Consider the following 13517-nt stretch of genomic DNA (forward strand, 5'->3'; position numbering starts at 1 on the left):
CTGTATAGCACAGGGGACTTTACTCAGTGCTCTGGAATGGCTTATTGGGAAAAGAATCTAAAAAAAGAGTCCATACGTGTGTATGTATAACTGATTCACTTTACTGTATACCTAAAACTAACACAACATAAATCAACTATACCCCGATAAAAAAGTTTTTAAGTAATAATAAAATAAAACCAGGTCAAATGAATTATTAACATGATTTTTGAAAAACCTAGCCCCACTCAGCTTGCACACATAGCAACTCCTCTGTCTGAGCAGAGTCCCTGCAGCAGAACCCCTTCCCCTAAATGCCAGAAACAGAACTAAGAGAGGAAACAGCATACTTCACAGCCACATTTATATATGTGGACATGAAGTGCTCGAGTCTCTAGCATACGCTCACTTCAGAATTTAACATCATATAGCTTTTCTTTCATTGTATGCTTTGGGGCCCAATACTGACTTATATTATAAGAGTAATTTGTACCACATCAGAACTCAGTTCTTTCCCCCCAGGTAAACTGCACTTGAGCAGGGAGCCATCAGGGTATTGTATCAGTGCTAAGCACACCTACACAGGATTTCAACAGCATTTGCCCTGGACATCCCCAGGTCCAAATGTTTCTAGAATCCAGTCTCACATGATTTACCTGAGTCAAAGAGCCTTGCTTTTTGGTCACTAAGTCGTGTCCGACTCCTTGTGACCCCAAGGACTGCAGCCCACCAGGCTTCCCTGTCCTTCATTATCTCCTGGAGTTTGCTCAAACTCATGTCCATTGAGTCAGTGATGCTATCTAACCATCTCATCCTCTGCTGCCCCCTTCTCCTCTTGCCCTCAATCTTTCCCAGCACCAGGCCCTTTTCCAATGAGTCAGCTGTTCGCATCAGGTGGCCAAATTATTGGAGCTTCAGCATCACTCCTTCCAATGAATATTCTGGGTTGATTTCCTTTAGGACTGACTGGTTTGATCTCCTTACTGTCCAAGGGAATCTCAAGAGTCTTCTCCAGCACCACAACTTGAAAGCAAAGAGCCTTGACCTCTGTACAGAGACACCAGGCTTGCCTCTCAGCTGGGAGGTAACGTGTGTGCTCCTCCACAGAGGGGCTCTGCGAGGCCTCACACAAACTCCTGCCAAGACCTCCATTTCAGCTGGATTAGACCCTTTACTGATTCTAGGAGCCACCAACAAGGAGGAAACACACACAGATGTGTAAAAAACCCACTTTTTGGTCCTGTGGGACCTTCAGTACAGGTCGATTGTTCTATGACAAATAATCATTGTTAAGTGATGGACCCTGTTTTTCAAATAAACAAAAAGTGGAGCTGCTCTGATTGAAATGGGTTTGGAGCACTTGAAGATCTGCCTACCTGACTTCTGCCCTACCCCATGCCCCTTCTCTCCTCCCCATGTTCACTTCTTCCCACCCCAATTCCTGCCAAAGCCTCCAAAACTCACAGAAATGGCACTTGACAACCAGAAACTATAAGCCTCACAATAGCTAAGGCCATCTCAAGCTCCTCTGCTGCTCAAGGACAGAACTGTTCCCATGACACAGACAGAGCAGAGATGGCTGTTCCGCTATAACTTGATTTTAAGTCTACTACAATTTTAGCATAGGCAATCAGAGGATTTCTTCAAAAGATGTACAACCTGATTTCCCAAATGAAATTTGCTATTAAGGCATAATTAAGGATCCCAGTAAGGAGTAAACAACAGAATTATTGATACCTCTTCAATTGCTCTTGGCAGTCCTAAAGGCGAAATTATGTAGAAGAAAATGTCACATAATTCTTCCTCAAAAGTGGGATGAAGATAGAAAATGAAACTACACATGTCAGTTGAAGTAAGTAGCATCACATCATCTGCCTGTATATCAGCTAGAGAAGGAAATGGCAACCCACTCCAGTGTGCTTGCCTGGCGAATCCCATGGACAGAGGGGCCTGGCAGGCTACAGTCCAAAGGGTCACAAAAGTCGGACATGACTTACCGACTAAACCATCTACCTTGGTTTGAATCCCAGCTACACACTTACATGTGACCTTGGGCAAGTTACCTAACCTCTCATGCCTCAGTTTCCTCATCTGACAGTGAGGATGGTAGCTATATCTAATCCACAGTGCTGCTGTGAGGATAGAATTACTATATATAAAGTATTGATACTTAATAACAGACACAGCAATCATTTAATAAATGCTACTGATGGTGATTACGCTGATTATTATAATACAATATTATTTAGTCAATAATATTATTACTTAGCTGAATATTCAAAATGGCATTTGATTATTTAGAATCATTTTAGCCAAATTTGATAAGCATAAGACAGCATACAATCCCATCAATTCTGCACATATATTGAGAAGAATATTGAGAATGCAAGAGAAACTGGTAAGATCCTAAATGAATTTCAGATTTATTCCTTGTGAAACAACGCCTTTCCTTGTGCCTCTTTCTACTTTTATTGTTGTTGTTCAGTCATTAAGTTGTGTTTGACTCTTTGTGACCCCATGGACTGCAGCATGCCAGGTTCCTCTGTCCTCCACTGTCTCCTGTGGTTTGCTCGAATTCATGTCCATTGAGTCAGTAATGCTATCTAACCATCTCATCCTCTGCTGCCCCTTCTTCTTTTGTCTTCAATCTTTCCCAACATCGGGGTCTTTTCCAATGAGTCAGCTCTTCATATCAGGTGGCCAAAGTATCAGAGCTTCAGCTTGAGCATCAGTCCTTCCAATGAATATTCAGGGTTGATTTCCTTTAGGATGGACTGGTTTGATCTTCTTGCAGTCCAAAGGACTCTCAAGAGTCTTCTCCAGCACCATGATTCAAAAGCATTAACTCTTCAGCGTTCAGCCTTCTTTATGGTCCAACTTTCTATTTTACCTCTTAGTGAAATGTATTAAAGAGACCATATTTATCAGTTAAAGGCAATACTGATTTTTTTAAACGACAATAGTTTTTGAACAGTCATATATGTTTATTATTTGTGCAACATGCTCTCCTTAAACATCATATTGCCTAATTTATTAATGCTTTAAATTTATGGATTTTACTTTAAATCAGAGAAAGCTGAAGATTTTCTAAGGAGAAGTTGAAAGGGTGGCAGCCATCTTGCCAGTAGCTGAATCCTCTGCCCTAATTTTATCTGCCTGTTGGACTGCCCAGTTACTTATGTTCTTAAGACTGTGGCAGAATCCTAGCCAAGTGGTTTCAAAGTAACCAAGATCTTCAAATAAATGACTTTGTTTTGTTTTAAGAAGAATCCCAGGTTCATAAGGATTAAGACAAAAATAAACTTTAAAGCAAATAATCAAAAGCTACCTGGAGAAATCCTTTAGAACAAAAGGGATAGGGGAAATTCAGACAATTCATGCCTTAAATTAAAAAAAAAAAAACAAAAAAAACACTTTTGTATATTGTAACTTGTCAGTGCTAAGTTCCAAAAGTTTGCAGAAACCTCTGAAACATAACCTATTTGCTATCATTTGCACCTTTGTTTCAAATAAAAAATCTTCTGGCATTTTTTTACTAGGTAGAGATGATCAAAATTCACTGTAACTTAAAGTTACAAGAACAAATGTTCAGAATATTCTGTCATTCTCTCGCTTTTTAAAACAGAAGGAGAAATCTCCACAATTTTTGGTTCTCAAAGAGGTAGGTATGTATCTTTTATAGAAATAGGCTCCCTTGTGGGCTCCTCAGAGATTACTTTTGAAAATCATTTTTGTCATGTTTCATTTCATTAAGTAAGCTGCTGCTGCTGCTGCTAAGTCGCTTCAGTCGTGTCTGACTCTGTGCGACCCCATAGACGGCAGCCCACCAGGCTCCGCCGTCCCTGGGATTCTCCAGGTAAGAACACTGGAGTGGGTTGCCATTTCCTTCTCCAATGCATGAAAGTGAAAAGTGAAAGTGAAGTCGCTCAGTCAGGTCCTACTCTTAGCGACCCCATGGACTGCAGCCTACCAGGCTCCTCCGTCCATGGGATTTTCTAGGCAAGAGTACTGGAGTGGCTTGCCATTGCCTTCTCCATCATTAAGTATGAATTTATACTAAATCTTAATTAACTAAACACTTCAGTAAACTAGAAGCCCTATTCCCTTCGACATTTGAATGGTGGTGCTGTATATGATTCTCTTCAAACTGCCATTCTTTCAATAATGGTACATTTGGGCAATGGCTCGATACCACAATTTCTAAAAAAGATCTAAGGATAGCTTTCTTTTAACAGAAAAGTACCACAGAATATCGTCCTCCTTTTTATTTTCAAAAGAAAAAAGAAGAAGAAGAAGAAATTAAAGTGGAGATTCCATTAAGAAAGAAAATAAGCTATGTATGTTTATTTACTCTGCCCCTAAGCTGTCATGGGTCATATTCATAGGGAACTATTTCATAGTTTCCTAGAAACTGTTTTACAAAGGTATAATTATCATTTCACCAACAGAAATAGTAACAGGCCACTTTTCATCAAATACTTATTAGAGTCAAGTACTACACAAAACTCTGAGCATGCAGTATATCTCATTTAAATACATCAATGAAAATGGAAACAACTATCACCATCACCTTTTTTGCATAATAGCAGCTAACACCAGGGATATAAAAGACTTGTCCAAGATTTCACAGCCATTAAGTGGCAAAGCCAAGTTAGGAGCCCATGTCTATCTGACTCCAAAGCTCAAATCTTCTCAGCTACACTTGCTATATTGCCTCTGAGTTCTTTGAAATCAAGGGCCTGGTCCTTCCTTATTTGGAAGGCTTCCTGAGCTATTAATAAAGCAGCACCTATTCCATAGGGGGCTCAATATACTGTGGTTTGTCTGTCAGGAGTCATTTGAAAGTATGAATGAAAGCATAGATGGGAGCCTACAACTGGCACATAGTTCAGACACACATGGCTCAGAATTCAAATATCCTTCTACAGCCAGGTCACTATTAGGTTTGAAACCCTCTAAACTCATAATAAACAGGGTGTTTGTCAAAGAGGGGCTTCACAGATGGCTGAAGTGGTAAAGAATCTGCCTGCAACTGAGGCTGAACCTGAGATGTGGGTTCAACCCCTGGGTCAGTCGAGAAGATCCCCTAGAGAAGGAAATGGCAACCCACTCCAGTATTCTTGCCTGGAGCATTCCATGGACAGAGAAGCCTGGTGGGCTATAGTCCATGGGGTCGCAAAGAGTCAGACACGACTGAGCATGCTCACATGCACCTTGTCAAAGAGACGATGGAAACAGCTCAGAAGAATTCTATCTGCAGAAGAACCTAAGACAGGTAGCCACACTGTGAGGAGCATCAAAAGAACCACAGTTTGGATACAGTGAGAAAGGAAACAAGTTCTGAAAACTGAAAATCATAGTTCCAACCCAGGCCCTTTGACTTTCCCAGCTACAGCTTTCTCTCTCTAAATGTCCATTTCATCCTCGTAAAATGAGAAAGAAAAAAATACACATATATATATATCCCAGTTACATGGTATGTGCTCAGTGAAAGCCAGCATGATTATTATTACTGTCATTATCAATCTATCAGTTAGATAGATATAAATAAGATACACAACTACAATCATCTGCTTGCTTCAACTGTACTTTCAAACTTCAGTGAATGAATGTTTTAGTGCAACTATGATACAAAAAAAAAAATCATACAAGAAGAAACAGATGTGTGTCATTCACATTTTGGCTTTTTAAAAACTCTTAAACATGGGTTAAAAAAAAAAAAAGATCCCCAAGGTTACCTAATCTGCTATGATTTAACATCATTTTGACATTTTTCTAAGGAATGATAGTAAAGTGCTGCATCTCTTCAAACTTGGAATTTACTGCCTGTCTAAGTTTCTGCTTATGCCAAATTAAATATACAGTATAATGTCCCTACCAGAAACAACACAGCACTGCTTCTTGCTCTACTCCTTGGTTGAATGAACCCATACTAAAGAAAGGGAGACATGATTGTATTTAATTATCTGAATAACTGTTTTCTTCACTCTCATGAATTGGAAGTTTTTTTTTGGAGGGGGGGGCTATATTTAAAAGAAATCACCAATGAATTAACAGGCCATTTAAAGGAAAAATTCTCTTTGAAGGCCCTACATTTGAAAAGTTCAGGATAAAGCATAAGACTATTCTTATGAATGAACTATCCAGAAAGTCGGCTTCCCCTCGCTAGTCCACAGCACCCAGACTCCTGAGGTTTCAGGGTGCTGTAAGGTCTCTTTACCTGTGAGGCAAAAACCACCACAGAACATAAGGTACAGTGCTTCCTTCCGTGGACACCACCCAACACTTTTGAAGAGCTGTGTGATATAAGTAAGAGAATGAAGAAATGTGACAGCAAATGGAGTAAGACATGCCCTGGAGTTCGGGGGTGAGGGTTTAGGGGAAGGTGGTGTCCAAGGCCGGGTTGTTTTTAAGGTAAAGGATGTCATCATATATTTCTCTACTGATGGATAACACAGGCAATGGAAGATTTCAAGTGCACAAGCAATGCCTTTAGGGAGGTAAAACGTGAAAAGGGGGTTCATCCACTGTGATAGGAGGCAATGATGTTTTGAAAACAAAAAGGAAGCAGTTCTCTTACGGTCGCATCAATTTTTAGTGTCATAAGAGACAGTCTTTGGCTAAGGATGAGGAGAGAAGAGAAAAATGTCAAGAGAGAAATGTGAAATAGTCACCTCCGAGAGAGACGATAAATATGTAGGTCAATATAGCTAGATTGCTAAGTAAGACAAAGAGATAGCCATGAATTGAGAGTGAGAACGTAACATGGTAGTTATGTTTTTTCTAGCCATATTCACCACTTTGATACAGGCACAGAATAAATGGACTATTACATCCAATTAGCATTGGGATTTGCCAGTGGAAAATAAATGAGATGGTGTAGTCATCAATAATAGGCAAGTCTAGATCTACAATCTTATCATTGTGATGGGCAACATCAACATTGCCTGGAAACAGAATCATCATCTTAAAAGGACTTCCAAATGATTCGTGTTCACCTTTAAGAGAAATAAGTGGCTGGGATCCATGCCAATCAACAGGTAAAGATCATTAAGAGCAACAGGAGGCTATGAAAAGCCAGGCTGTTGCTTTGGTTTGCTATGTCGATCCTAGACCACCAAGACCGATGACAGAAGAAATGACTGGGTCAAAAGGAAGAGCTGAACAGAGTCATTTGGGAGTCATTGTCCAGGTGATAACAGATGGCCTGGAAGGCCGAGTCCTGGTAATGACGGAGGCAAATGCGTAAGGAAAAACAGAATTCATTCTGGCAGTCTTGTAAGGGAAGGCTATTGTGGCTGTGGTCTCATTCTCCAGATTGGTCTCTTGGGCAGTTTATACTGATCCTGGAGGCAACAGTGTAGCTGAAAGAACACATGTAATTCGGTGAGCTCCCTCAAGTCCTGCAGCAGGTGATATGGACTGGGGGAGAGAGTCTTCTCGGGAATACAGAGATGGCTAAGTATACTTCTATTAGAGGTGAGGGTCCTAATGGGGATTGTATAACGTTCACCTATAAAAGAACTCCGTTTTTCTTCAAAATATTCAGTATAATCTCCTATGCTTTTAGCATACTTGTGAATGGATCTTCTATAATACTGGAGAGGATAATTATAGATATTGGAGATCAATATGGATCATGAGCCCAGAAAACAGAGGAGAATATGCAAACAGAGGATCCCAGGATATTGAAGAGCTCTGGGAGACAGTTTGGGATATATATGTGCTATTAAATTAAGGGATTATCATGGTAGTCCCTTGGTCTGAAAGGAGATCAAACCAGTCAGTCCTAAAGGAAATCAGTCCTGAATGTTCATTGGAAGGACTGATGCTGAAGCTGAAGCTCCAAAACTTTAGCCACCTGATGTGTAGAGCCGATTCATTAGAAAAGACCCTGATGTTGGGAAAGACTGAAGGCAGGAAAGGAAGGGGACGACAGAGGATAAGATAGTTGGATGGCATAGTGATTCAATGGACATGAGTCTGAGCAAGCTCTGGGAGATGGTGAAGGACAAGGAAGTCTGGCGTGCTGCAGTCCATCAGGTCACAAAGAGTCCAACACAACTTAGTGGCTGAACAACAACAACAATCATGGTAGTCATATATCAAATGAGGAGTGGCCCGATTGATAACTGTGCTGTTGTTATTTAGTTGCTAAGTTGTGTGATTCTTTGTGACCACATGGACTGTAGCCCGCTAGGCTCCTCTGTCCATGGAATTTTCCAGGTAACAATATTGGAGAAGGTTGCCATCTCCTTCTCCAGAGGATCTTCCCCAGCCAGGGACTGAACCTGCGTCTCCTGCATTGGCAGGTGGATTCTTTACCACTGAGCTGCCTGGGAAGCCTTGTTTAATCTACTCTTATTCAACAAAAAGTGAAAGTCGCTCAGCTGTGTCCTACTCTTCGTGACCCCATGGACTATACAGTCCAGGGAATTCTCCAGGCCAGAATACTGGAGTGGGTAGCCTTTGCCTTCTCCAGCAGATTTTCCCAACCCAGGGATCGAACCCAGGTCTCCCACATTGCAGGCAGATTCTTTACCAACTGAGCTACCAAGGAAGCCCCATTTTCAACAAGGTGGCAGACAAAAAACAGGGAGGAAAGAGCTCAAGTGGATGATCAACCTAAGGCGTTAAGAATTACATGTATACAAAATAATACACAAATCAAAGAGCATTACTTTTCAAAAATTTCTATTTCGTGCATTTGAGGTCCCTGATCCCTCAGATAGGGTTCAATCAAAAGTGAGGGGAATGAAGTGGATGCCTAAACTATTCCTGAGACCATCAGAATCTTCCATTATAGAATTTCAGCTCAAAACTCAGACAACACAAATGAGATGCAAAGCTGTAATTATTATAGAAAACTGAATTATAATTATCCTGTAATTCACCCATAAAAATATTTCCCAAATCTATTTTAAAAATTGAAAACAGACCAGTTTCTACAAGCATATCAAGGATCCATCTTGGTAGCCTAGTTTCATTCAAGCTAAATTTGCATTTATTCCTTAATCAGAGTGCTGAACTCGTTCTCCACCAAGAGGAAACAAATTAATTCTGGGCTTCTGAGGAAAGACTCTAGTCAATCTTCTCTTATTTCTTATAGATTATAAAGCTGCAATCAACTGATCAAATAAGCACTGATCAAAATAAGTATCCCATTTTATGTGACTGGGACAATTCAAGAAGGAAAAGTACATGTTCTGTCTTCCAAGAATAGAAATGCACAAACACAGAGTCTTCTATATCTCTTACCTATAATAATAGAAGCCGAGGATTCTAAATTTTTTTTCACCTCAAAGTGAAATAACTGAGAAGCATACCAAAGAACCAGAGCTCTCAGGATAAACACCCAGGAGGGATACTGAGGTGTAAATAAAGCATTTTTTAAAGACATTCTAACTTTTAAAATAAGCAAAAAATAGACTATACACCTTAAACTTGAATATACCTCCTTATATGCTGTGATTTGGAATTTTACTGGAAAACCTTGCAACTCAAAGATACTTTTTCCATACATATCAAAAACTGCAGCCTGAATGTCCATCATTTGAAATGAATTACCCTGGTTTCCAACATTGTCCTCTGTTGAAGAAGCTGAAGACAAGTTTTTGTTTTTATTTTTGAAAGATCATAGTTTCTTCACATATCCATTCACACTAGCCAAAGTCAAGAATTTCTGAGGACAAGTTTAGACACTTAATAAAGAACAGCAGTTCCCGAACCATCTGCTTTGCTCAAAAACCGAAGATCTGTCACCCGCAAATTTTCGTTTTTCTCCATGCCTGTGAGAATATTATTGTCAGCTGGGGTAGGTAACATTTGGTTTTTAATTGACATGACGAACAGACCAGTCTTTATAAAATGGCTATAATCAGTGCCTCTTTTTGGTGAAAAACAAAAGCAAACCATCATATGAATCCAAAAGTCACTCACTTTCAGCAAGTTCTTTTGATCCATTTAAGTGTCCTGTTACTAATCTTCTGATGAAGAAATGTGCAAAACACAGAATTTGAAGTGAACAACAGAACCTTGTTAGAGTCAGATATACGACAGAATACACTGAAAGTTTTTTTTTTAAAAAAAGAGGGAATCATTTCTCAAACTCATGTAATACAAAACTGCAGATTCTAGCAGCCTGATCCTATATTGTCGTCTTCTTACCTGGTAAGGAACAATACTGCCATGAGCTGTGCCCCACCTTTTCGCTTCCTTTTGGCCAATAAGATAATTAGCAGCTACCTGGGTCAAACACGCCACCTACCAGAAAGAAAAAAAAGAAAAAGAAGCTTGTTTATCTCTACTCATAAATGAAAGGTCATAATAGAAACATTCTCATTTGATTTTACTTCATGTCATTGTAAAAGGAAAAAAAGAGAAAGATAAAACTGTTCTGCATATTGTAAAGTAATTAGCCTCCAACTAATAAAAAATAAATGAAAAAAAAATAAAATAAAACAAAAACAGCTTGAAAAAGAAAAAACTGTTCTGCTTGGTTAGAAAATATGCAGGCAACCACACTTTCATCACACAAAGAAAAACAGAGCAGTATCACATTACTGCGTGAGACTAAGTCCTGAGTAATGGTCAATTGAGAAGTATAAACACAGAAACACCCGCTCCTGAAAAGATCATCTGAAGGCAGAAGCTGACCCAGTGGATGGAACCCTGGTCCAGCCTCTAGCATCAAAGTCATTGCAAAATACATCAGCAACTAGTATATTACTTTCCCCTTTTACTTTCCATCAAGATGACACACGAAGAGCCTGCATCGTCATTGAGCAAATGAACTGATCAGGTGCCACGTTCCTCTAAACTTCTCATAACATGAAAAAATAATACAGAAACCTCTATTTTGTTAAATCAGTTCAGTCAAGTTTTCTGTTCCTTTTTCCCAAAGCATTCTTCCTGGCACAGAGGATCAAAATTATTTAGCTTTTTAAATTAATTAATTGATCATTCTCAAATAAAAACTACTGGACTTCTTTCAGCATGGCCCTAGCCCCATATCCTCATTATTAGACTTGTTTCAGCTTTCAAGAACTACAGACCTATTAAAGGGTCATCTGAAACTGTAGGGCCAACCTCAGACTCTTGCAGTATTTCATATACAGAAATTGAAAACCTGTAGTTATTGAATTCCATATGAGGATAATGACTTGATTCCTGGTGATCTGCCACAAAGCGCTTATGTTCCAATGATTTTATCCATGCCTCCAAGGGCCCAGAACTATGAAAAGGAGGTGACCAAATAACAACTTTCCATAGTTTGCAGGAAAAAAAAAGCTTCTGGCCTCATAGCACTATCATGATATTGCATGGGCTGGCTTTTCTTGTTCTATTATCATCAGATGTGATCAGGAATCTACCAAGCCAGCAAAAGAAACATCCCAAATTGAGACTGGCTTGTGAAGCAACTCAAAGGATGGTTTTTCTTCAGGGCTTGGTTCTGCAACCTGTCCTTGCCCTCTACCTGGCTTGGGAGCTGTGTCTCCTACAAGAGATAAATGGGGCTCAGCCTGGATGAATCTCCTTGCAACAGTGGCAGTCATTCTCCTTTACTTTACTTTTTTCTTGGGATTTACACTCACTTTTATGTTCATTTACTGCTCTGCTGAAATTGGAACTGCCTTGTGGCAGCTGGTTTGGCTGTACTGCCCAGGTGGCAAAACTAATAAACTTTGAGTCATCCACTTCTGGACCTCCATCTGGTCTTGGGCATTTGAACCATGGAGCATTCCAGGGCTGCCCGGGGCTGCCTGGTGCTAATCACCATTTCACAGATCACTTCTGTGTCTTTCAAAATGGAAAATCAAATCAACATTTTGTAGTAAAAAATGTACTGGATGGGAAGTCCGGATTCATGGTTCCTAATTTCTGTCAACTGTAGGTATATAATTTAACCTCATTGACCTTTAGACACTTTCTCTATAAAATCTTGGGCATTTGACCTAAACTAATTAGTTTCAAACTTTTTTTATTTAAAAAAAGGGCATAATTCCTGTATCAAACCAAATAATGTATAAATAATACATAAGCAACTAATATCCCACCCCCCCCCCCAATGGACTGGCTGAAGTACAGGCAACCTTACAATGCCACCCTAGGAAATGTGAACATAGAACACAATTTGCAAAATAGTAAATGGTCTAAATTTGTCTCCAAGGTCTTTACCTCTGACTATATTATATTTCTTAACAATGTAGCAGAAGAAAAGATACCAGGGATGCAACAGAAGTCATTTTCCCATGAAGGCTCTTCCTGAAATTGGGGACATTTTCTCAAGTTTGAAGTTTTACTGTAAGAAAAGTGCCTCTTTGATAATAGCTATGTTGGGGAGTGGAGTTGTTGTTCCTTTCAAAAGGTCTAGTGAAAGTCACTCTCTAAGGAGCTCTGGTGCTACTGCAGGTCAAGAATTCACATTAATAAAGATGATTCCCTGCAAGCAAAAAGTCACATGGGGCTTGCTAGTTTCACTTTTCTAATTTCAAAGTCAAGGGATAGTCAATAGGCCAGCAACAGAAAGGACTGCATCAACCTGTGGGCTGACTGGATGGTCACAGGCTTTTGTTTGTTTGTTTGCTATTGCTGCTGTTGCTATTTTTTTTAATTGGAGGATAACTGCTTTACAATGTTGTGTTAGTTTCTGCTATACAACAACGTGAATCAGCTATAAGTATACACAAATCCCCTCCTTCTGGAGCCTTCCTCCCATCCACCCCCATCCCATTCATTTAGGTCATCACAGAGCACCAAGCTGAGCCCCTCATGCTACACAGCAGCTCACACTAGCTAGCTATTTTACACATGACAGTGTATAATTGTCAGTGCTACTCTCCCAATTCATCCCACACTCTCCTTCCCCTGCTCTATCCACAAGTCCATTCTCTACGTCTGCCCCTCTATTCCTGACCAGAAAATAGGTTCACCAGTACCATTGGTCACAGGCTAATGTGAAGCTCTTAGATTGTTCTGAGACAGTTACCAGGGATAACCATGGGCTGGATGCCAGGCTAGAGGTCAGCCTAGCTTCCTCATTTCTTGCCTTACTACCTCATTCTTTCTTCTCAATTTTGACTTCTGTGTTTCTGTCTTTGACAGAAGACATAAGCTGTCTTTGACAACTATTTAATAAGAATCGCATCAAGTAGAGTGAGCTTGAATGAAGGGTCAGACTTCATCTCACAGACTGTTTCCAAGTGGAAGATCATATCCATTTTCTCCACACAATGGTAGCTCATGAAAACAAGAACCATTTCAAAACCAGCAGGTTCCCACCAGGGAGGAAGATTAAATAAGATTTTACACAAGCTGCCATCAAAAAACAAAGTATGATACGTCAGTGGCAACTCAGAGGTAAAGTCGGGGTTGGGGGGGTGGAATTCTATTTTTAAAAAGAGAGCAACAGGGCTAAACTTAGCAACCCAATGTTTAAAAGGGGCATTCCAGATCTGAAAGTAATCTACTATTTACAAAGACGTATTTTAAAGCAGGAGAAAGGGGAGAGAGTCAACAGCTATGACGTGATTATCTAT

At 39.9% G+C, this 13517-nt stretch overlaps 1 protein-coding gene across 5 annotated transcripts in view; it reads right to left on the reverse strand.

Moving 5' to 3' along the window:
- The window catches only part of SUGCT (succinyl-CoA:glutarate-CoA transferase), a 971520-nt gene that overhangs the window by 813494 nt on the left and 144509 nt on the right, over positions 1-13517 (reverse strand). For all 5 annotated transcript variants that reach the window (XM_061165661.1, XM_061165659.1, XM_061165660.1 and 2 more), the window contains exon 9: positions 10147-10242. In XM_061165661.1, coding sequence (XP_061021644.1) covers positions 10147-10242 — 96 coding nt within the window. The remainder of the gene's footprint in view (positions 1-10146; positions 10243-13517) is intronic.

The sequence above is a fragment of the Dama dama genome, chromosome 18 (assembly GCF_033118175.1).
Source record: "Dama dama isolate Ldn47 chromosome 18, ASM3311817v1, whole genome shotgun sequence".
NCBI classification, from domain to species: Eukaryota; Metazoa; Chordata; class Mammalia; order Artiodactyla; family Cervidae; genus Dama; species Dama dama.